Source organism: Scylla paramamosain, chromosome 10 (genome assembly GCF_035594125.1).
Source record: "Scylla paramamosain isolate STU-SP2022 chromosome 10, ASM3559412v1, whole genome shotgun sequence".
Taxonomy (NCBI): domain Eukaryota; kingdom Metazoa; phylum Arthropoda; class Malacostraca; order Decapoda; family Portunidae; genus Scylla; species Scylla paramamosain.
In genome coordinates, this window is record NC_087160.1 from 4,772,839 (window position 1) to 4,794,313 (window position 21,475).

Sequence of the window (21,475 nt, forward strand, 5' to 3'; positions counted from 1 at the left end):
AGTCCTAATGAGAGGAAAGCGTTTAAGATAAGTGCTGAAAACTAATCCAACCTCCTCTTTACACTATCTTATGTAATACTTTCATACTTAACTATGCTGCTGAAGTTTGTTTCCTTCATGAAAAACTCAATCTATTTGTGAATCAATTTTATGTCTGTCTACCGTGATGAGAGGAACCATTTAAGAATATAAGCAAAAAAAATAAATAAATAAAAATAAATAAATAAAATAAATAAATAAATAAACAAATAAATAAATAAATAAAAAGTTAACTTCCTCTTAAAATTACTTAATCTAATACCTTCACACTTACCACGTTGCTGAAGTTTGTTTCCCTTATCCAATTTTACGTTTATGTACCCTGATCAAAAGGTAAGCATTTAGGAATACAAGATTACACGCTGAAAACTTATGCAACTTCCTCTTGAAACCAATCAATCTAATGCTTTCACACTTATCACATTCCAGTTAAGTTAGTTCCCCTCATCTACAATCTTATCTGCGAACCATTTTTTTTTATATTCATTTCCCTTGATAAGAGAGAGAGAGAGAGAGAGAGAGGAGAGAGAGAGAGAGAGAGAGAGAGAGAGAGAGAGAGGAGAGAGAGAGAGAGAGGATGAGAGAGAGAGAGAGAGAAGAGAGAGAGAGAGGAGAGAGAGAACACTTAAGAATATAAACCAAAAAATTATTCAATCTCCTCTTTAAACCAACCAATCAAATACTTGCACACTCATCACGCCCCTATTTAGTTCCCCTCATCCACAACTGCAATTTTATATCTATCCTCCTTGATAAGAGAGAGAGAGAGAGAGAGAGAGAGAGAGAGAGAGAGAGAGAGAGAGAGAGAGAGAGAGAGAAACATTAAGGAATACAAACCAAATTGAAACTAAACTAACCTAACCTAACCTAACCTAACCAACTACCAACCACTTAAAACTACCTAACCTAATAACCCTTTCACACTTCCCACATTCCCATTAAGTTAGTTCCCCTCAACCACAACCCTTTGAACCCATTCTAGTGTCTATCTCCGTATATCTGATTTGTTGTAGCTTATAGTGACGTGTACGGCCAACCATAGAGAGAGAGAGAGGCGTCTCGTTTATTTACGCTGTCATCTTGTTCCTGACGCCACGAGTAGAGAGGGGGAGGCTGGCAACAGTGCTCGAGGGCCTGAAGAGGATGAGGAGGAGGAGGAGGAAGATGATCAGGAGGTATAGAGATGTAGAGGGGAGATGAAGAAGAAGAAGAAGGGAGATGGATGTGAAGGGAAGGTGAAGGATGGAGGAAGGAGAAGAGGGAAATAAAGGGAACGGAGGGAGGAGAATGAGAGGAGGAAGAAGAGAAAGAGGAACGGAAAAGAGGGATAAAAGGAAAAGACAGTGGAAAAATGGAAGAAGGAGGAGGAAGAGGAGAAAGGTGGATGTAAGGGAAGAGAAAGTGGAGGAGGAGGAAGAAGAGGAAGGAAGAAAGGGAATAAGGTGAGGGGAGGGTGGAGGAAAAGGAGGAGGAGGAAGAGGAGAAGGGTAGGGAAAGTGGAGGAAGAGGAAGAAGGAGAGGAGAAAGAGGAATAGAAAGGGAAGGGAAAGTGGAGGATGAGGGAAAAGGAGGAGGAGGAGAAGGAGGAGGAGGAAGAGGAGGAGGAGGAGGAGGAGGAGGAGAGTGAAGAAGTTATTATTTCGTGTTTATTGACAGAGTTGTTGGTGTGTTTGATCATGGTGATGGATCAGAGTGGTGGTGGTGGTGGTAGTGGTGGTGGTCGCTGAGGTAGTAGTAATAATAGTAGTAGTAGTAGTGGTGGTGGTGGACGTGGATGTGGTAGTGGCTGGACTGTCATAGTGAAGGTAAGGTGTGTGTGTGTGTGTGTGTGTGTGTGTGTGTGTGTGTGTGTGTGTGTGTGTGTGTGTGTGTGTGTGTGTGTGTGTGTGTGTGTCTCAGTATCATCAATATCAACATTCCATATATATCCTTCCCTGCAAATATCTCTCTCTCTCTCTCTCTCTCTCTCTCTCTCTCTCTCTCTCTCTCTCTCTCTCTCTCTCTCTCCTCTCTCTCTCTCTCTCTCTCTCTCTCTCTCTCTCTCTCTCATCCGTCACTGCCTGTTACTCCACAAGATCACTGTTGTTTGTGTAACGTTTGGTCTTATTTGGTGTTTGTGCTTGTTTAAGTCACGTGACACATACTGAATAGTGTCGTCTGTTGGGTGGCTGAATGAGAGAGAGAGAGAGAGAGAGAGAGAGAGAGAGAGAGAGAGAGAGAGAGAGAGAGAGAGAGAGAGAGAGAGTACTGTTTTCATTATTAATGCTGCAAATTTTAAGGGAGAGAGATAAAAAAAAAAACACATGCATATCACTAATTGGCAAAAGTTACTCGTATTACAACTAGATGAAAAAGGAATGTACGAAATAAAACATCACAGGGGGGAGCAGAAATAGTGGTGAAAATGATGATACAAATTACAATAATAATAATGGTAATAATAATAGTAATAATAATAATAATAATAATAATAATAATAATAATAATAATAATAATAATACTAATAATAATAATGAAAAGCAACAAAAACAACAACAACAACTACTTTTACTACTACTACTACTACTACTACTACTACTACTATATCATCATCAACAACAACAACAACAACAACCGCTACTACTAATACTACTATAACAACACCAACAATAAGTACAACAATACTAATATCAGTAACAACAATAATAACAATAACAAAAAAACAATAACCCAAATAACAATAATAATAATAATAATAATAATAATAATAACAATAATAATAATAATAATAATAATAATTCCAACACATTCCATACGGAGCAAACAAGCAAGCAACGAAGCAGTTTCGAAACCACACACACACACACACACACACACACACACACACACACACACACACACACACACACACTACACACGTTTCAAGCTCAGGGTTCAAGAGCTGCGATCCGAGGCTTCACGACCCTTGATTAAAGCGAAGCAGTGGAAAGCGGGAGACGAACCATTTAAGAAGAGGAAGTTCACGCAGCTCGAGGGACTAAAGTTGGCCTGGACGCTGCGGAAAAGTTGTCTTACTGATGTGGCGAAAAATGTAATTGACAGTGGAAGCAAGATAACGAGAGGGAAGCCAGGATGACTCTCACACACACACACACACACGAGGAAGTGGTGTGTGCAGATACTAACCAAATTTAAAGATTTTTTTTTTCTTTTTATCAGTTTATTTTGACTATAAAGCAACAAACGTAGTACAGTAATTATTTCTACATATACTTGTTACTCTTGACACGCAGAATACTGTCATTTGGCAATACCTAATGCCGGAAGAAAAAAATTAGGTAAATATACAGTAAGCTCTCTCTCTCTCTCTCTCTCTCTCTCTCTCTCTCTCTCTCTCTCTCTCTCTCTCTCTCTCTCTCTCTCTCTGTCATGGTGCCTATATCATAATTACCGCCACTTAGCCTCAGCAAAAAGTGTAATTTCCTCATCATCACACAAACGTCACGACCTGATTTATTCCCCGCGCTGATGAACGAGTCCCCACCTGCTACGTGGGCGTGGGGCTGTGCTGGTGGTTGTCATTCCCCCACCACGCTCTTCGTATACCCGGGGTGTATTCTCAAACATGTTGGGACAATTTTCAGAAACCCTTTGCTCTCTCACCACGACTGTTTTCAAAGGCCACAGAGATGATTAGCCAGGCTTTCAAGAGTGTTTCTCCTGTTAATAACTACAGTAAACAACAACTAGGAAATCAAACATGACGAACGAAACAAACTCGTGAATTTTAACAAAGCGAGACACGAAAGAATTAATACTTAGGAAACTAACGCGTACATTAAAGACACGAGAAAGAAAAACACCATCAACAACTCACGAAATAAAGATGGCAAGGGTGACAGGGGAAGAAGACTTGCTTTTCGAGGTAAATGACGTTTATTTCCATGTTATAAGGGAAAATAAACTAACACGTGTGGCTTCATGACGTAAGAAACACAAGAGAAACAAATGTCTGGAGGAACAGGACCCCGAGCAAAGAGGTATAACGAAACCTAATCTAACCTAACCTAATGAAATCTAACCCAACCCAACCTAACCTAACCTAACCTAACCAAAACCTAACTTAATCTAAGCTAACCTAACCTAATTTAACCTAACCTTCAAAACATCATTACAAACAACAAAATCAAGTAGACAAGGGTAACTAAACTAAACACATGTGCTCTGATGACGTAAGAAACACAAGAGAAACAAGTAGTAGAGAGACAGGACCCCAAACGCCTAAGAAACAAGCGTAACGAAACCTAACCTTCAAAACCCAGTGGAGAGGCGAGGCACCAGAGTGACCGACGCGGCATCAGCCATGTAGGTCCCCAGAAGGCGGCTGTTGTGAAGTGACTGCTCGCGGTACACCAGGTGGATGTCCTCGCTGTACAGGTCCCACACTCGCCCCAGTATTGCCTTCAGCTGCAACACGCTCCTGTGGCCCCACGTCTGCACCACCAGGGACTGTCCTTGAAGGGTTCGCACAGTCACCGTCAGAGGGCCCTCGTAGCACCCGCTGGCGTTCATGTTTTTTTCTGGCTTTTTCTTTTACTTTTTTTTTCTTGTTCTTAAAGTTTATGAAATCATAGCAACAATGCGATCTTGGGATTTTTTGCAAAGAAAGAGTGCGGTTTGTTTGAAATGTATAGGGAAGTGTAAATATGTGTGTGTAAGGGGGCAGGGGGTAAGAGTAAGGGTAGAGAAGGGTTCGTCTTAGAGAGAGAGAGAGAGAGAGAGAGCTGACATAATTAATTGCATGACTCAACAATACCTACGGTCATATAGCGTCGATACACACACAAACAAACATACAAATAATCACACATACACAGGCAGACAAACAGGCAGAGAGTGAGTGAGAGAGAGAGAGGCAATTACATCTCTCAATAAACAGACAGACTGGACTCTTTTTTTTTTTTTTTTTAACCGTAGACAGACAGATGATTGAAAAAACTGACTGATGGGTAGACAGATTTCTCGTTACCTCTTGTCGGGCGCAGATAAAATAGAGCAAGTGAACACGTCCCAACACGACAGTCGCGCTTGTTCATTTGGCGGGATGCAGCTCAGTCCATTCGTTATTTTGGCAAGGATGTATGAGCTGTGTGTGTGTGTGTGTGTGTGTGTGTGTGTGTGTGTGTGTGTGTCTCTCTCTCTCTCTCTCTCTCTCTCTCTCTCTCTCTCTCTCTCTCTCTCTCTCTCTCTGGTATTTATTTTTCCAATTTGTGCGTGGATCTTAACTATATCTGAGCTACTGTGTTTTAACTTAATTATTGTCATCGTCGTTACCCTCCCCCTCCTCCTTTTCCTCCTCCTCCTCCTCCTCCTCCTCCTCCTCCGCCTCCAGAGCAGCACACGCCTTCAGAACTCTTCCAACTATAACTAACCGTCACAACACCAAATATATCAATCTCACAGACGTATTCCTCCCCGCATCTGTAGCAGACAATCATCACACACTTTGTAGCAGATGAAGCAACACCTCATGAAGCAACCACCATGCCTTACTTTCACAGCACACTTGGCTCACCTTTCCCTAATTACCAATCACTTTGAGACACCTTTACTTGTTCTGCAGCCAAATCCGATCTTTGAACTGGGAAGATATTGCGAAATGTATTTTTTCATCGTAAACTTTTTGCTTATAAAAAAAATATAAAAACTTCACGCATTGTTTCTGGTGCTGCTAATTGCTTCGTGTCGCGGTGAAAGGGTTAAATATCTCACACTTGACCATCACTCTCCCTCTCTCTCCCACAGATAACCAACCAACACGGATCTCTTCAATTCACGATGCTGTCCATGAATGACACAGACATGGCGGGCAGCGGGGACTCGCCCTTAGTGGTGGAAGACGACTACATTCTGAGCTCCAATGAGAGTTACCAGAAGACCATGGATGAGATGTGCCTGGAAACCTACAACACCACGATGCCCACGCCCCGCCTGATGCGCTTCGTGGTGTACGGCGTGCTGCTCACCTCCGTGGGGCTCCTGGGCCTCGCCGGGAACTTCATCTCCATCACCATTCTCTCCAGGTGGGTTGTGGTTGCTGGTGTGGCTTATTCTAAGACACCGCTGCAAAAGGAAGAGGTCTGGGGAGGGGTGGGAGGAGGAACGTGAGGAAAAGGACGAGGAGGAGGAGGAGTAGGGGTAGTGGAGGACGAGGAAAAAGAGAAGAAGGACAAGGAGGAGGAGGAAAAAGAGGAGAAGGGACAAGAGGAGGAGAAGAAAGACGAGGAGGAGGGGAAGAAGGGATAGTGAAGGACGAGGAGAACAAGGAGAACAATTAAAAAGGAATATAAGCAGCAGCAGATCCGTAGGTCCTTTTTAGGCTACCTGATTTCACTATTATACACTAATTACTAGCACAAAGACTACGATAATTGCTAAGAGGAGGAGGAGGAGGAGGAGGAGAAGAAGAACAAGAACAACAAAAAATCTCACTTGCAAAAAAAAAATATTGCTTGAGAAAATGTATGTTATCCAAAATTAATTATCATATACATCCTTTAATTAATCCTCTCACTGGTAATGTTTCTGATTTTTTTGTTTATTTTTATTATTATTCTAGGGAGGGGAGAGCATAGTGGGTGAGGCTTGTTCATTTACTGACTGACTTTGCCCTGTAAGCCAGTCTCCCTCACACCTTAGAAGGGCACGATACCCGCGTGTCATCTGAGTTATCCTTTTTTATTATTAGCTCAACAGGAAGCAAAACAACAGTAATTAAAGCAACTGACGCTGAGAGACGTGCACTGCTCCCTCACTCCTGCCGCGGCCTCTACTCCTTCTAAATCTTGCTTCAAACTTGCGCCGTGTTTCATAAAGTTTGAGTACTATCCATAGAAGTGAAAGGGTTAGTTGATAGGTCTTTGGATTGTAAGAAAAATAAGTAATAATAATAATAATAATAATAATAATAATAATAATAATAATAATAATAATAATAATAATAATAATAAAAGTAAAATAAGCTAAAATAAGTTGTCGCTTGAAAAATTAAAAAAAGTGCTATCATTAATCACTATGCCTGTGTTTCCTCATTAGTACGACTGTGGGGCTTTTGGATTAAGACAAAGAAAAAACTTATTTAAACAGAGAAACTAATAAGTAAAAAAAAATATTAAGAGAAAGAATACACTTTCATGGATTACTTGCGAATTCCAACTTTCAAAATTTTATCATTATTATTACTGGGAGAAGATGTAAAGAAGAAAGGGTCTGACGAGGTAAGCTTATTTCCCGACTTGTTTCGCTATCTGCTTCAGTTCCCTTGAAGAAGCACGCAGCGAAACTAGCCGGGAAATAGACTGACCTCGCCACTCCCGCTTTTTCTTACACCTTCTTCCTCCACTTGTCCAAAATGTCTCAGCATTATTATTATTATTATTATTATTATTATTATTATTATTATTATTATTATTATTATTATTATTATTATTGTTGTTGTTCTTGTTATGATGATATTTACTCTCTCTCTCTCTCTCTCTCTCTCTCTCTCTCTCTCTCTCTCTCTCTCTCTCTCTCTCTCTCTCTCTCTCTCTCTCTCTCTCTCTCTCTCTCTCTCTCTCTCACCACCACCACCACCACCACCACCACCACCACCACCACCGTCTCACGCCCCCGTCCCTCCGCCAGACCCAAGATGCAGTCCTCCATCAACTGTTGCCTGATCGGCCTCACCTCCTTCGACATGATCGTCACCACCACGTCCATCCTGATGTTCGGCCTGCCGGAGATTTGCGAGTACACACAGACGATGGAATGGTACTCGCAGGGCATCTACCAGCTCATCACGCCCATCATCTTCCCCCTCGCCCTCATCGCGCAGACGGGCTCCGTGTACCTCACCGTCACTGTGACCCTGGAGCGGTACATAGCCGTGTGCCGCCCCCTCAGAGCACGCGTGTTATGTACCTACGGCAGGGCGAAGATATACGTGATGAGTGTGGCTTTTCTCTCCATCCTGTACAACCTGCCGCGGTTCTGGGAGGTGACCACGAAGGTGAGCCATGTCAGGCTTCGTTCTTTCCGTGGTTTTCATAGTCATCTGATCTGACAAATGTTTATTTCATGTATACGTTTCTCTAAAAGCTTAGTCTCAATAGCTGTTTGTCTACTTATCCGTACAATGTTTAATGTTTTTCTTTTGTAATAACAAGCATAATAAAGTGTAAAGTGTTTTAAAGTGACGTCTTCAAGTTGTATAAGGGATATAACAAGGTTGACGTAGGCAAAATTCTCAGGGTCAGTAATCAAGATAGGACGAGAAATGATGAGTTGAAAACTAAGAAAATATCACAGTACTTCATCTTTGTTACTTTTGTTCACCGAATATGAAAATTATCCACAAAACTTGACATGAGAACACTAGAAGAATGTTTATTTCGTCTTTGTTGTGGTTCCTCCCACTAAATGAAGGGTTATCTCTAGAAGCTAACATGAAAATATTTTAGAATGGCGCATTACTTTATCTGTGCTGTTATTACTTCCATTATATGAAGAAAAATGTACAGAACCTGACATGAAAGCATTTTAAGATATCACATTAATTTATCTTTGCACTGTTTCTCTTTTTTTTTTTTATTAAGAATAATGTAAACAAACTGACATGGCAGTATTTTAAGATACCATAGTGTCTCATCTCTGTCACTATATGAAGAACGATTTTGAAGTAACCTAAACCCAACCTTCCCCTCCGGACAGGAATGTTTCACTGATGACGAGAAAACCCTGAGAATCGTGATCCCTACCCAGCTAAGACTCAACTCCTTCTACATCGAGTTCTACATCATGTGGCTGTACCTCTTCGTGATGTACCTCGTCCCCTTCCTCTGCCTCATGATCTTCAACTTCTTCATTTATAGAGAGGTGAGTTAGCCAGCATTAATATTAATCCTCTGACTGATAATTCTCTCTCTCTCTCTCTCTCTCTCTCTCTCTCTCTCTCTCTCTCTCTCTCTCTCTCTCTCTCTCTCTCTCTCTCTCTCTCTCTCTCTCTCTCTCTCTCTCTCTCTCTCTCTCTCAAATGTTTAGTTACAAGTATTTGTTTTAACCACACACACACACACACACACACACACACACACACACACACACACACACACACACACACACACACACACACACACATCAGGAAGGAGTATCTTGTGAAAGGTGCACCTCCTTCTATACTGACGAGTGTTGTGTCTTGCAGGTTCGCGCCGCCAACCACGAGCGGCAGCAGCTGTCCCGGCTGCAGAGGAAGGAGATCGGGCTGGCCGTGATGCTGCTGGTGGTGGTGTCGGTGTTCTTCCTGTGCAACGTGCTGGCCTTCATCATCAACATCCTGGAACTCATGGCCATCGTGGTGGAGGAGCTCACCATGACCAGCAACCTGCTCGTCACTATCAACTCGTCAGTCAACTTCATCATCTACTGCATCTTCGGACAGAAGTTCCGCAAACTGCTCCTTCAGATGTTCTGCTCCAGTCTGCTACCCCGGGTGGCGCGGGATTCCGAATCTGCCGTCATCCGCAACAACAGTGTATACGGCGAGTCCCGCGCCTACACTAACGGCAAGACCGAGACCTTCCGGTTATCGTCGTGGGACGCGTCGCATCAGGGTAGGGTGCTGCAGGCACACAACACCCGCGGCCACCACGGCTTCTGTGGACAGTCGTGGCGCACCTCTCGTTACTCCAGCGTGCCTATGGGAGACAACGCCGCCCCCAAAGCGGCGCCGTCACTCTTCTCAGGTACCAGGAGTCAGTCGCTTCTGCCGCAGCGTTCGCCCACAGAGAACGTACAGGTGCTCTGAGCTGTCTCCGCGCCGCCGCGTGAGGAGGCCGCGCTGCTGACGCGACTCGCTCCTTTCCCTTCCCGACTTTCGTGGACACTGACTTAAGTGAATCTCAAACCTCGTGCTGTGGTACTTAAAAGAATTTTTTGTATCGCTTAAAATATCTGTAAGACATTCTCGATGCGCCGCGCCGCCAGAGGCTGGCCAGTCGGACGCCCTCCTTGTTGAGTCGGGCCAAGTGCGGGGGAGGCCGCCGACCCGCCACCGAGGGCTGCTCCCGAGACATTCCACTTTGCCGCCTCGGACGCGCCGTGATCCTACCCAGAGTGAACCACGACGCACGGAACACTGATCCTCACAGGTCAGGCGGCGGCGCCACGAGGAGGAAGGGTGGGGGGAGTGATGGGGTGACTCACCTCTGGGTCTGGGTGATGGCACATGGCTCAGCAGCTCCCATTGGCACGGTGCCGCTGCCCTGCGGCGCGCGTGGCCTTGGGTATGAAGTAACATGTGCCACTTCGCCTGTCAAGAAGTGCCAAGCCACGTGACACACCTGCAGAGTGAAGTAGAGTGTCGCGTACACAATGTGCCTCTCAGTGCAAGTGCAGACAGGAGCGAGGTCAGGAGAAGGAAGTGTTCAGCAGGACCTTTCTTCCTGGAAGCGACCCGGTATCCTCGGAGACGCCCCTCGAGGTGACCCTGTGCCTGGCGCCCACACCTCAACCGAAACACCCATCCCGTTGCTTCCCCTTCCCGTGCCGGGGTCTCACGAGTACAGGCAGTGATGTTCCATGTCAGAAAACAGAAACAGTTTCACCGCTAGGAAGACTGCTTTGTGTGGAGGCATGAGTGAACACTGGTGTGGGGCGGCCCTGGGGGTGCCGGGGAGGGCTGAGGGCCGCCCCCCGACGCTGGCAGCAAGGCCATGTTGCAGCAGCCGCTGAGGGGTGCACGCCCCGGGCCGGACATCGCGGAGCGCTGGTCTCTGCGTTGTGTTGTGGGTGTCACTCTGGCGTGGAGTATATTTAAAACATATATCTTAGATTTTAAGGCTATAACATATACAAGGTATATGTATTATATCCATTCCTTATACACACATTGTTCATCTCATTAGCATATCGCTGGTTAAACTCATCAGAGGAGTTTGATTCTTATTAGCGTAATTCATAAAAAAGGCACCTATTGGATGAAATCCCTCTAAAAGTAATTCTAGTCAGAAGCAAAGCGAAAACAAAGGCATTACTTGTGCGACTCTCAGCGCTCACTGCCGCTGCAGGCGGTGGCGCAGCGTGGCGGCGTGCTGAGCTGGGGCGCCGCCCCGTCCCGCCGCTGACTCGCTGCACGCCATGCAGGCGGCAGCGGCGCAGCATCAGCCTAACCTATGAATAGAGAGACTGGTGGAGAAGATACGGTAGAAGAAATATTTTTTATAGCAATACGAAGCACCGAACATTGGAAGGGAGTCTGGGGGGAAGTACTCGTAGAGAGAGGGAGAGGGGTCGGCGGGGTTGAGGGGAGGGGAGACACCAGTCAAGAACAAGAAGTTACTCAATTCCTCAGTGTTTGTAGAACAAAAAATATCGTGTTATTTTCATTTCGCAAAAGATTTTTTTTCCCTGTCGCGTGTTACACACACACACACACACACACACACACACACACACACACACACACACACACACACACACACACACACACACACACACACACACACACACACACACACACACACACACACACACACACACACACACACACACACACACACACACACACACACACACACACACACACACACAGGTTATTATTGACAATCACGTAATGTCAGGAATCCAGCGTTTTGTTTTGTTTTTTCTTATATATGTACACGAGTATAATATTTAAAGAAATAAGGAGTGTGTGTGTGTGTGTGTGTGTGTGTGTGTGTGTGCGTGTGTGTGTGTGTGTGTGTGTGTGTGTGTGTGTGTGTGTGTGTGTGTGTGTGTGTACATATGAGCTGCGATGTGATTTTATTTTCGGAACTTTACACACACACACACACACACACACACACACACACACACACACACACACACACACACACACATTCCAACAAGTTTAGTGTTCAATATATACATTTACAGTATCTTACAAAGCCTCACCTGCGCGTAACCAACTTGCCCAATTAAAAAAACTAATGAGTAAAATTATTCGAGGTCCGAGCGAAAATACTTGAAAAATTCGACAAATAGGAGCGGAATATAAGCCAAAGAGATTATCATTGCAGTTTAATGTACCCAAAAAAAAAAGAAAAAGAAAGATGTATACAAGAGAAAGGAAGAGGAGAGGGAAACGAGGAAGGGAATAAGGAAGAGAGGGAAAGTAAGAAAGGAACTCTGGTGATAAGAGAATAATACAATGAGTGAAATGCGTGGGAGTTTTTGTGACTGCAATCCAGTGTTATGTGAAATTGAAGATTGATTTTTATTTACTTTGTCTCAAAATTTCGTGTGTGTGTGTGTGTGTGTGTGTGTGTGTGTGTGTGTGTGTGTGTGTGTGTGTGTGTGTGTGTGTGAAAGTGCGACGTTGTATAGATAGATAGATAGATAGGTAGATGGATAGACGGATAGATAGAAACATAAGCACGAGTAGACAGACAGATCAACAAACACACACACACACACACACACACACACACACACACACACACACACACAAGTAGGTAGATAGATATTCACAAAAAAGTAGATCAATAAATGAATTTGTACACATTATTTCCTAAACACCCTTCTCTACACACACACACACACACACACACACACACACACACACATACATATCTCTTCACCACGCTACGACAACAATGATAACACACGGCCACTTCCCTCACTCACACCGCCATGTGCAGCCACACAGTTACGCACGAAGGGACCCAAACACTACTTTACCTTGCCATCTTATCCAGTCAGCTCACCTTCTTACAGTTCCCTTCGTATAGAGAGACAACCCGGCAACCCGCTCTCCATTTTCAATCTCTACAGTTCTCAGGTTAAGGAAAGAAGAGAAGTTACTAGATAGATTCAAAGGAACGTAGTAAACACAAATGTCATGTTGTAGGTTTGATTCCGACAACTATGATCATAATTCTTTTACCTGATAGAATTGAATCCCTTTTGTCCTCGATTCTCGTACCGTTCAAAGATTTTACATGTATAACTTCAAAGACACACTCAAAAAAATATGTCATTAAATCACATAGCAATCCTGACAAGCGAATGCAGTTTGTATAGTAGTTTTTTCTTAATCAATATTCTTATCATGTCAAATCGTAAACACACATAAACACATTTTTTTTTCTTTCTATACTTTCTCTCTTTCAGTCCACTTATAATGTAAACTCCACCACGTGATATTAAGGAGGTGCTCTTATATAGCTTTTTGTCCTTCACTTTTTTGCGAGGACTAATGAATAAATAAATAAATAAGTTTTAGACGCGCAACAAATCACCACCACCCTCACTTTTCTTTTGCTCTCTCTTTTTAACTATTTTCTCGGTCAAAAGTGGTGCGCATCCCTGCCTTCATATATTAGGGGTATTTAAGGGGAGGGGCTTAGGTGAGGAAGAAGGGAGGGGAAGGGGATGGGGTGATGCATTCCTTATCTCCAGTTAGATGTAGGAGTCGGAGGAGGAGGGGGGTAGAGGGTGTTTGTGTGCGTTGTATTATACATGTACGTACGTTACTGGAGTGTTCTGTGTGTGTGTGTGTGTGTGTGTGTGTAGCATTTTTTCTTTGTTTCCTTCCCTTTCTTTCTTTGTTTTCGTTTTTTCCTCCTTTCTTTCTTATCCTGTCTTTTTTCATGGACTAATGTAACGTAGAAGAAAATCATCGTGTCTATCACTTCTCTCTCTCTCTCTCTCTCTCTCTCTCTCTCTCTCTCTCTCTCTCTCTCTCTCTCTCTCTCTCTCTCTCTCTCTCTCAAGGAGGAAACGCGCGTACATGCAGTATATATATATATATATATATATATATATATATATATATATATATATATATATATATATATATATATATATATATATATATATCACATTTTCATATCCAAACGCCGCGGCTTGTACCGAGAGACGCAGCAGCAGGAGGGGAGGGAGGCGGTGGGGGACACACACACACACACACACACACACACACACACACACACACACACACACACACACACACACACACACACACACACACACACACACTGCCTCTCAAAGGGACCATTTGTACTACCATATATTCACTCCACATAGCCCCTATAAGTAAGCACTGCGCCGCCCCTTTCCCCTCCCTCTCTCAAGCCTTGCCTGGGAGTATGGGAAGGGAAGTGAAGTGAAGGGTGAAGTGGTTGGTGGCTTCAGTCCAGCTCACGTCTGACCACTCACTGCTCTATTATTGACATATTCTGAAACGTTTCTGCGCCGCACCTCGACTACTTTGCAAAGGATGTACCCAGGTTCTAGAGGGTGTTTTTCTTTCCTTTTTCGTTTTTTTTTTTTTTTACGATTTCAATGACAGATTAACAAGATTTCTATGTTATCAACAGGAGAAACACTCTTGGGAACTCTACTAATCATCTCCGTGGCCTTTGAAAATGGTCGTGGTGGGGGAGCGAAGCGTTCCACCGTACTCATATACGAGTACCACACGCTTCATAATGCCATACCCACTTATTCCCCCGCCATAGTTACTGCACATATCTACGTACTCCTGTTATGTTATGGTTTGTTTGCTAGATTATTATGTAGGTGATGGTTCTTTTCGTTGTTGTTGTTTTTTTCACCGTTTTTACTTTTTATTTTTATAACTACATTTCTGTTTTCTTCATTATTGCAGGTGTGATGTTATTCTCTCTCTCTCTCTCTCTCTCTCTCTCTCTCTCTCTCTCTCTCTCTCTCTCTCTCTCTCTCTCTCTCTGCCTTAATTTTCAGCGTACATTAAGTTGCTGCTGGTGATATAACGTTTTAAACTCTGTTTCGTGAATTTGTTCTTTTCTGCTCATATAATAATAATGATGATAATGATAATAGTTTGTGTTTCTTGCAATAGTTCGTTGTAGCAATCTTTGTTCTTATCCCCGTTTATTTATCGTTTAGATTCTATTTTACCCAGCAATCTGTTTCCACGGTAAATGTCCAGACATATGCATACAGATACACAGACACATCTACTATAAAAAAATAAATAAATAAATAAAATGAATAAAAACATCAGCCATCTTGCAGCTGTACTGTATACTAAAACCTAAACACAATATGTATATGATATAAATGTAACAGATTATATACCTACCTACGCAATATATTTTATTATATATATATATATATATATATATATATATATATATATATATATATATATATATATATATATATATATATATATATATATATATATATATATATATATATATATATATATATATATATATATTCAAAAGCACTCATCATCATTTTTTTCTCTTTCCTTCCTTCTTTCTTATGTATCATTGTTTCCTTCCATCACCCATCATGTCTAATCTCATAATTCGCATTCCATATCAGTGAAAAAATAACCAATTATTGAAAAGTTAAGTCGAATGTGAAAAAAAAAAAAATTATCTCCACCACCACCACCACCAGTACTACCACCACCATCACCACCACTACTACTTCACCGCCATCACGTCCCATTCCCATCCACCCTGCCTACCATACACCTCCCACATATTTAACGTTTTCTGTTCATTTCTTTAATATTCCCTTCTTTATGTGTGTATATATATATATATATATATATATATATATATATATATATATATATATATATATATATATATATATATATATATATATATATATAACCAGCCGTCGCTTTACCGTATCCGCCTACCCACGCCAAGGCTCCACACACACACACACACACACACACTGAAAGGAGAGAACCCGCGTCCCTGTCTCTCTTGTGTCCCGCTATTGGCTGCACTCCTCCTGAAGAAGTACCCAGTGTTAAAGGGAGAGAGAGAGAGAGAGAGAGAGAGAGAGAGAGAGAGAGAGAGAGAGAGGCCCTTCGCCATGCAGGACACAAGAGCACAGGCAGGGGCGGCGTGCGGGCGGTCACCGGGGGCAGGGCAACGCCAGACACGCGGCCCCTAGGGAAGGTGGGGAGACATTTCCTGGGAGCCGCCATACACCCGTGCCTCGCCTTGCCCCAGGTCCACCACTCCTCCCCCTAACCCCTCGTCACCACACCAGGGAAGCCAGTGAGCCAGGAAGCCTACACGTGGTAGTCCCTGTATCATACCCTCCTATTATTCCTTTCCATAAGTTGAGTCTTCTCTTAAAGCTCCTTATTGACTCTGCACAGTCGATGCTATGTTTGTTCCAATCATCTGGCACACTATTTGAGACTTAATTTTTTTTCTGTATCCTTTCCATTACCTATCCCTTTTCTTATCCTCAGTTATCCACTAAACACATCACTTTCTCGTCCTCCTCCTGCATCACCTGCACTCTTGTTACCTGTCCCAGTCCTCCCATTACAATGTAATCCCCTTGCCTTTCTCACTCTGTCACCACCACCATGAGCACACTGCATCCCTCACTACACATGCCCCTCTCTCTTTCGTCCTTTCTCTAGTAGTCCTCAAAAGGAGTTGGATATATCCCTAGGGTGTATATCTATCCTGCATTAACCTCCATATTTTCCAGTAGGTAAAAATAAGCCAATAAAATACATTGAACTGAAATCACCTGCACCTTGACACTGCAATGCTGAAGTGAATGGAGTCTTGGCGTATAAAACAACCACCTAAAAATAGAATATATATATATATATATATATATATATATATATATATATATATATATATATATATATATATATATATATATATATATATATATATATATATATATATATATATATATATATATATATATATATATATATAAAACATGAATACTTATTTTTTCACCATCTTTATCCTCTCGACTATTCCTACCTTACCACCATCACCACTCCCCCTATCCTTCCCTCCCTCCCTCACTCTTCCATTCCCCATCAACACCACCACCACCATCACCACTCGCCAACCGAAGCGTGTGATGAGTGTGCTATTGTTACATGTAGCTTTGAATGTCCACCACCACCACCACCACTACCACCACATCACCGCCAAGACTACCGTCACAGGTATACATAAATGATTTAGTTTACTCGCTCACTGTACAATGCGTTTTCAATAGAATATGTATAAACTGGCTGTGTTTCATTTATTCCTGTGCTGATGAGAGAGAGAGAGAGAGAGAGAGAGAGAGAGAGAGAGAGAGAGAGAAGGCAATGGTCAGACTGGAGGCGCACTTCCTGCCCCACGCTTGCCGCTACTATGACCACCACCACCACCGCCACTCACTGTGAGCACCGCCTCCACCACCCACTAAACAGTTATTGGTGGTTAATGACAGTCAGGTTTGCCAGTGTTCATTTGTTAAGTCAAACAGTGCAATAAGCAACACAGTTCAGTCCATGATAACAAATAAATTCATTTTTAAATTTTTTTTTTAATTAATTAAATTAAAATTACTAAAATTATAGGTTGTCGACTGAGTAACTGCGTGACTGAGTGAACACAATCTTGATCTGTTCTCCAACTTTCTTTTTACTATTTTGTAACTATTGTTTTTTTCCAAATTTTAATTTATCATATTTTAGATTTAACTTAGTAATTCTATTAATCTGTCTATCCGTAGCTTAAGTCTATCTATTAAAGCTTCTTTTTCTTTTTTTTTTTCTTTTTTTAGATTTAAAAGAAAATTATTGATTTTACTTTTCATTTTTTTTTTTTTTTTTAATTTTATGTATGGCTGACACGGTTCGTGACACTGGCACCTCAGGCCTCAACAATTACTAAAATTATAGATTTTCAACCCAGAGCAATCTTAATCTATTCACTATTTTTTTTTACTCCATTTTGTTATTTTTTCATGTTTTCATTTATTTTTTTTTCTTTAACTTAGTAATTCTGTTTTACAAAACTTTCACTTAGGATTAGTTAATCCTAAGTGAAATTTTTGTAAAACATAGAATTACTAAGTTAACTTACTACTTATTAGTTTTTTTCTTACGTTAGTTTTACTAATTGATTTTGTGTTTTATTTCATTACTTTTTTTTTTTTTTTTTGCTTTTGTTTGTGACTGAGCACTGCGCGCGAGGCAGCGCGTGCGCGCCGCACGGTGGCGGTGACAAATTACCGTTAGTTTCTGTCTTTAGGAAATCACTTGAGTCAGGTGAGGTACCAGTAATGTGAAGGCAGGCTAATGTAGTACCCATCTTTAAGAAAAGAGATAAAACTTTAGCGTCTAATTATAGACCTGTCAGCTTAATTTCAGTTGTAGGTAAAATAATGGACTCAATAATAGCGAGGAACATTAAGGAACATTTAGACAAACATTACTTGATAAATCAGTCACAGCATGGCTTCACGAAGGGGAAGTCTTGCCTGACGAACTTGTTAAGTTTTTACAGTAAAGTGTACGAGGCAGTAGATAATGGTGATAGTTATGACATTTTATATCTGGACTTTAGTAAAGCGTTTGACAAGGTACCCCATCAGAGGCTCCTGAGAAAGGTTAGGGCACACGGGATAGATGGGAAGGTGTTAGGCTGGATAAGGTCATGGCTAAACGACAGGCGACAAAGAGTTGTAATAAACGGCTCTAGATCCGAGTGGGGTCATGCAATTAATCTCCACAGGGATCATATTAGGGCCATTGTTGTTTTTAATATATATCAATGACTTGGATAGTGGAATTAGTAGTGATGTTAGTAAGTCTGCAAATGACACAAAGATAGGTAGATTAATTAGGTCAGAATTTAGATAGGATGAATGAATGGACGGACAGATGGTAAATACAGTTTAATATCAACAAATGCAAAGTACTTAGCTTAGTACACAGTAAACAACGAAACTCTGGTAGGTTCAAGGTACGAAAAAGATTTAGGAGTTATAGTTATCTCTGAACTCCGTCTAGGAAAGCAATGCATAGAGGCCAGAAACAGGGCAAATAGGGTATTAGGATTCATTTTTAGGACTGTTAAAAGCAGAAAGCCCGAAGTAATATTAAAGTTATATTTGGCGCTGGTCAGACCTCATCTAGACTACGCTGTGCAGTTCTGGTCCCCCACATAACAGGAAAGATATAGGTCTATTAGAATCAGTACAGAGGAGAATGACTAAAAGGATACAGGGGATGAGGAATATTCCTTACGAGGCGATATTAAAGCTGTTAAATTTACATTCTTTAGATAGACGTAGGTTAAGAGGGGACCTGAATTCTTTAAGTCTTTAAGAAGTCTTTAAGTGGTATAAGGGTTATAGCAAGGGGGACGTAAGCAAAATTCTTAGGATCAGCAACCAGGATAGAACGGATTTCCGTAATGCATTATTTCCGTAATGCATTCTGTAATCACTTCCGGAATGTATTCCACTCCTGCTGTCCTCACTTCTTCATTTCATGGATGTTCTCTGAGTGACACGCCCATCATCCACCTCAGCATTCCCATCTCTGTTCTTTCCAACTTCTTCTCTGTTTTCTTTAGGGACTGTTTCTGCTCCATATATCATTCATTGCCGATCTTACTATATATTTATATACCTTTAACTTTAGTCTCTTTGACATTCTCTTAGTCTTTCAATTATTTATTTGCTGTCTTTATTGTTTCTGTTTATTCCAATGTTACGATATCAAGATATTTTTCTTTGTCAGCGCTTGACGATGGAATATTATTAATTTCGTATCTCGCGTGAACGTTTTTGTTCCCGATGTGGAGAACTTTTACACTCTTCTCTATTGAATCGCATCTACCATCTTTCTCCTCAGAAGCTTAGGCGGCAGGTGTGTGACCCTGATCCTGCCGGCAGGGCACGAGAGCTCGTCCTGCAGTGGAAGGAAGCCTCATCCTTCTCGGGCCTTCCTGCGGAACACCAGGAGGCGCTCAACCGGCAAATACCACAAAGGATGGAGTTGATTCGCCACAGTGTTTCTCTGCCAGATGACACCTGTGTGCCTATCACGCATGATGAACTTTTCTCAGCAGTTAAATTGGGCAAGTCAACAGCTCCTGGTAAGGATGGCATCACCTATGACATCCTCAGTGCCTTCCTGGAGGTAAAGGTAGACAACCCTGTCTTAGATCTATTTAACCTGTCTCTCACTGCAGGCAAGCTTCCCCTCTCCTGGAAAACAGCCATTATCATCCCAATCCCCAAAGGTGATGGCACCTTTTGCCCCATTTCTCTCACCAGCTGTCTGTGTGATATAATGGAATGGGTAATATTGAACAGGCTTATATATAAGGTGGGCCATGTACTCTCTGGCAATGTACATGGCTTCCTAAACTGTCATTCTACAAGTCATTGTTTTGTTGAGTGCCTTATGAATAAGGATGCTACCTGCAGAGCTTTCATTGATCTCAAGGGTGCCTTCGACAGGGCCAACAAAGATGTTATTATGGAAGAACTCATTCTCAAAGGTGTCAAAGGTAGATTATTAGGATGGATCAGGGACTATTTGTACAATAGAACAGCACAGGTTTGGTTTCAAGGTGCAGTCTCCTCTGAGGAAGTCTTTGTGCTTTTCAATGTTTTAATGGACAAAATTGCGCGTTGTTCCTTCCCGCAGGGCACCCAGGTCCTCATCTATGCTGGCAACATACTCCTCCAATGCCCCACACCCAGGATTCTCCAGTCAGCTCTGTCACAACTAACAGCATTGTGTGTTCAAATGGGACTTGTAATTAATGAATGTAAAACCAAATTTCAAGCCAAAGGGAAGGTCCCTCAACCGCCTACTGTAAATAATGTTCCCATCCCTAGAGTCCATACACACAAGTACCTGGGTGTTCAGCTGAGTTTCAGGAAGTCACTCCAAGCTGTACACTATGTTCGAGACCTCTGTCTGCCACAGCTAGCGCCACTTCGGCTGCTAGCAAACAGGGACCAGGAGGCTGGCATTCCAGTCCTAAGGATATTCTATATATCTGTCGTACGGTCCCTCATTGACTACGCAGCCTCTATTTTAATACAGTTTAGTGCCATCCAGCCCCGTCCCCTGGAGCTTGTTCAGAATGAAGCCATGAGAATAATTTTGGGATGCCCCAGGACTGCACGGATTGAGGTCCTCAGAGCTGCACTGCACCTGCCGAGTATTATGTGTAGGATATAGGAAATTACTTGTCGTACTGTTGGTCGGATGCTATGCACGGGCTCCGACTCTCTGAAGGGATCATTGACCCACCTGTATCATGATCCTTGGACTCCTACAGCTCCATACCTCAGGAAGATCTTGGGAATTCATACAAGTGTAGGTATAGCCGAGGCCTGTATTAACGTTGTTATGTCACCGCTCTAACCTGTTTGAAACTCTCACCGTGCCAGTGTTGATATTCACTCACTGCATCAGCCCAAGAGGGACTGGCCCCCTCATGTGCTGCAAGACATGTTCATGACTAAATTGTCCAAGTACCCCCACGTTCAGGCTATTCATATTTATTGTGATGGATCAGTCAATGGCAGCAGGTCCGGATGTGGGCTGTTCATCCGCGACTACATTTCTGCCAATCAC

At 42.4% G+C, this 21,475-nt stretch overlaps 2 protein-coding genes across 4 annotated transcripts in view; both read left to right on the forward strand.

The window, feature by feature from the left end:
- LOC135104133 (FMRFamide receptor-like) overlaps positions 1-17,110 on the forward strand; it is a 159,283-nt gene extending 142,173 nt beyond the window's left edge. For all 3 annotated transcript variants that reach the window (XM_064011163.1, XM_064011164.1, XM_064011162.1), the window contains 4 exons: positions 5,824-6,101; positions 7,705-8,071; positions 8,773-8,937; positions 9,263-17,110. In XM_064011163.1, the coding sequence (XP_063867233.1) occupies positions 5,857-6,101; positions 7,705-8,071; positions 8,773-8,937; positions 9,263-9,865 (1,380 nt within the window). In that variant the 5' untranslated portion in view covers positions 5,824-5,856 and the 3' untranslated portion in view covers positions 9,866-17,110. The remainder of the gene's footprint in view (positions 1-5,823; positions 6,102-7,704; positions 8,072-8,772; positions 8,938-9,262) is intronic.
- Positions 17,111-19,329: 2,219 nt separating this feature from the next.
- LOC135104011 (uncharacterized) lies at positions 19,330-21,076 on the forward strand. Its single transcript, XM_064010873.1, has 2 exons — positions 19,330-19,419; positions 19,733-21,076. Exons 1-2 carry the CDS (start codon positions 19,330-19,332, stop codon positions 21,074-21,076), a joined length of 1,434 nt encoding a protein of 477 aa, XP_063866943.1.
- The last annotated feature ends 399 nt before the right edge of the window (positions 21,077-21,475 follow it).

Coding starts and splice junctions, on each gene's coding strand:
- LOC135104011 (XM_064010873.1), top strand. CDS start 19,330: ATGTATTCCACTCCTGCTGTCCTCACTTCTTCATTTCATGGATGTTCT. Junction 19,420..19,732: donor ACCTCAGCATTCCCATCTCT/GTTCTTTCCAAC, acceptor CTTTCTCCTCAG/AAGCTTAGGCGGCAGGTGTG.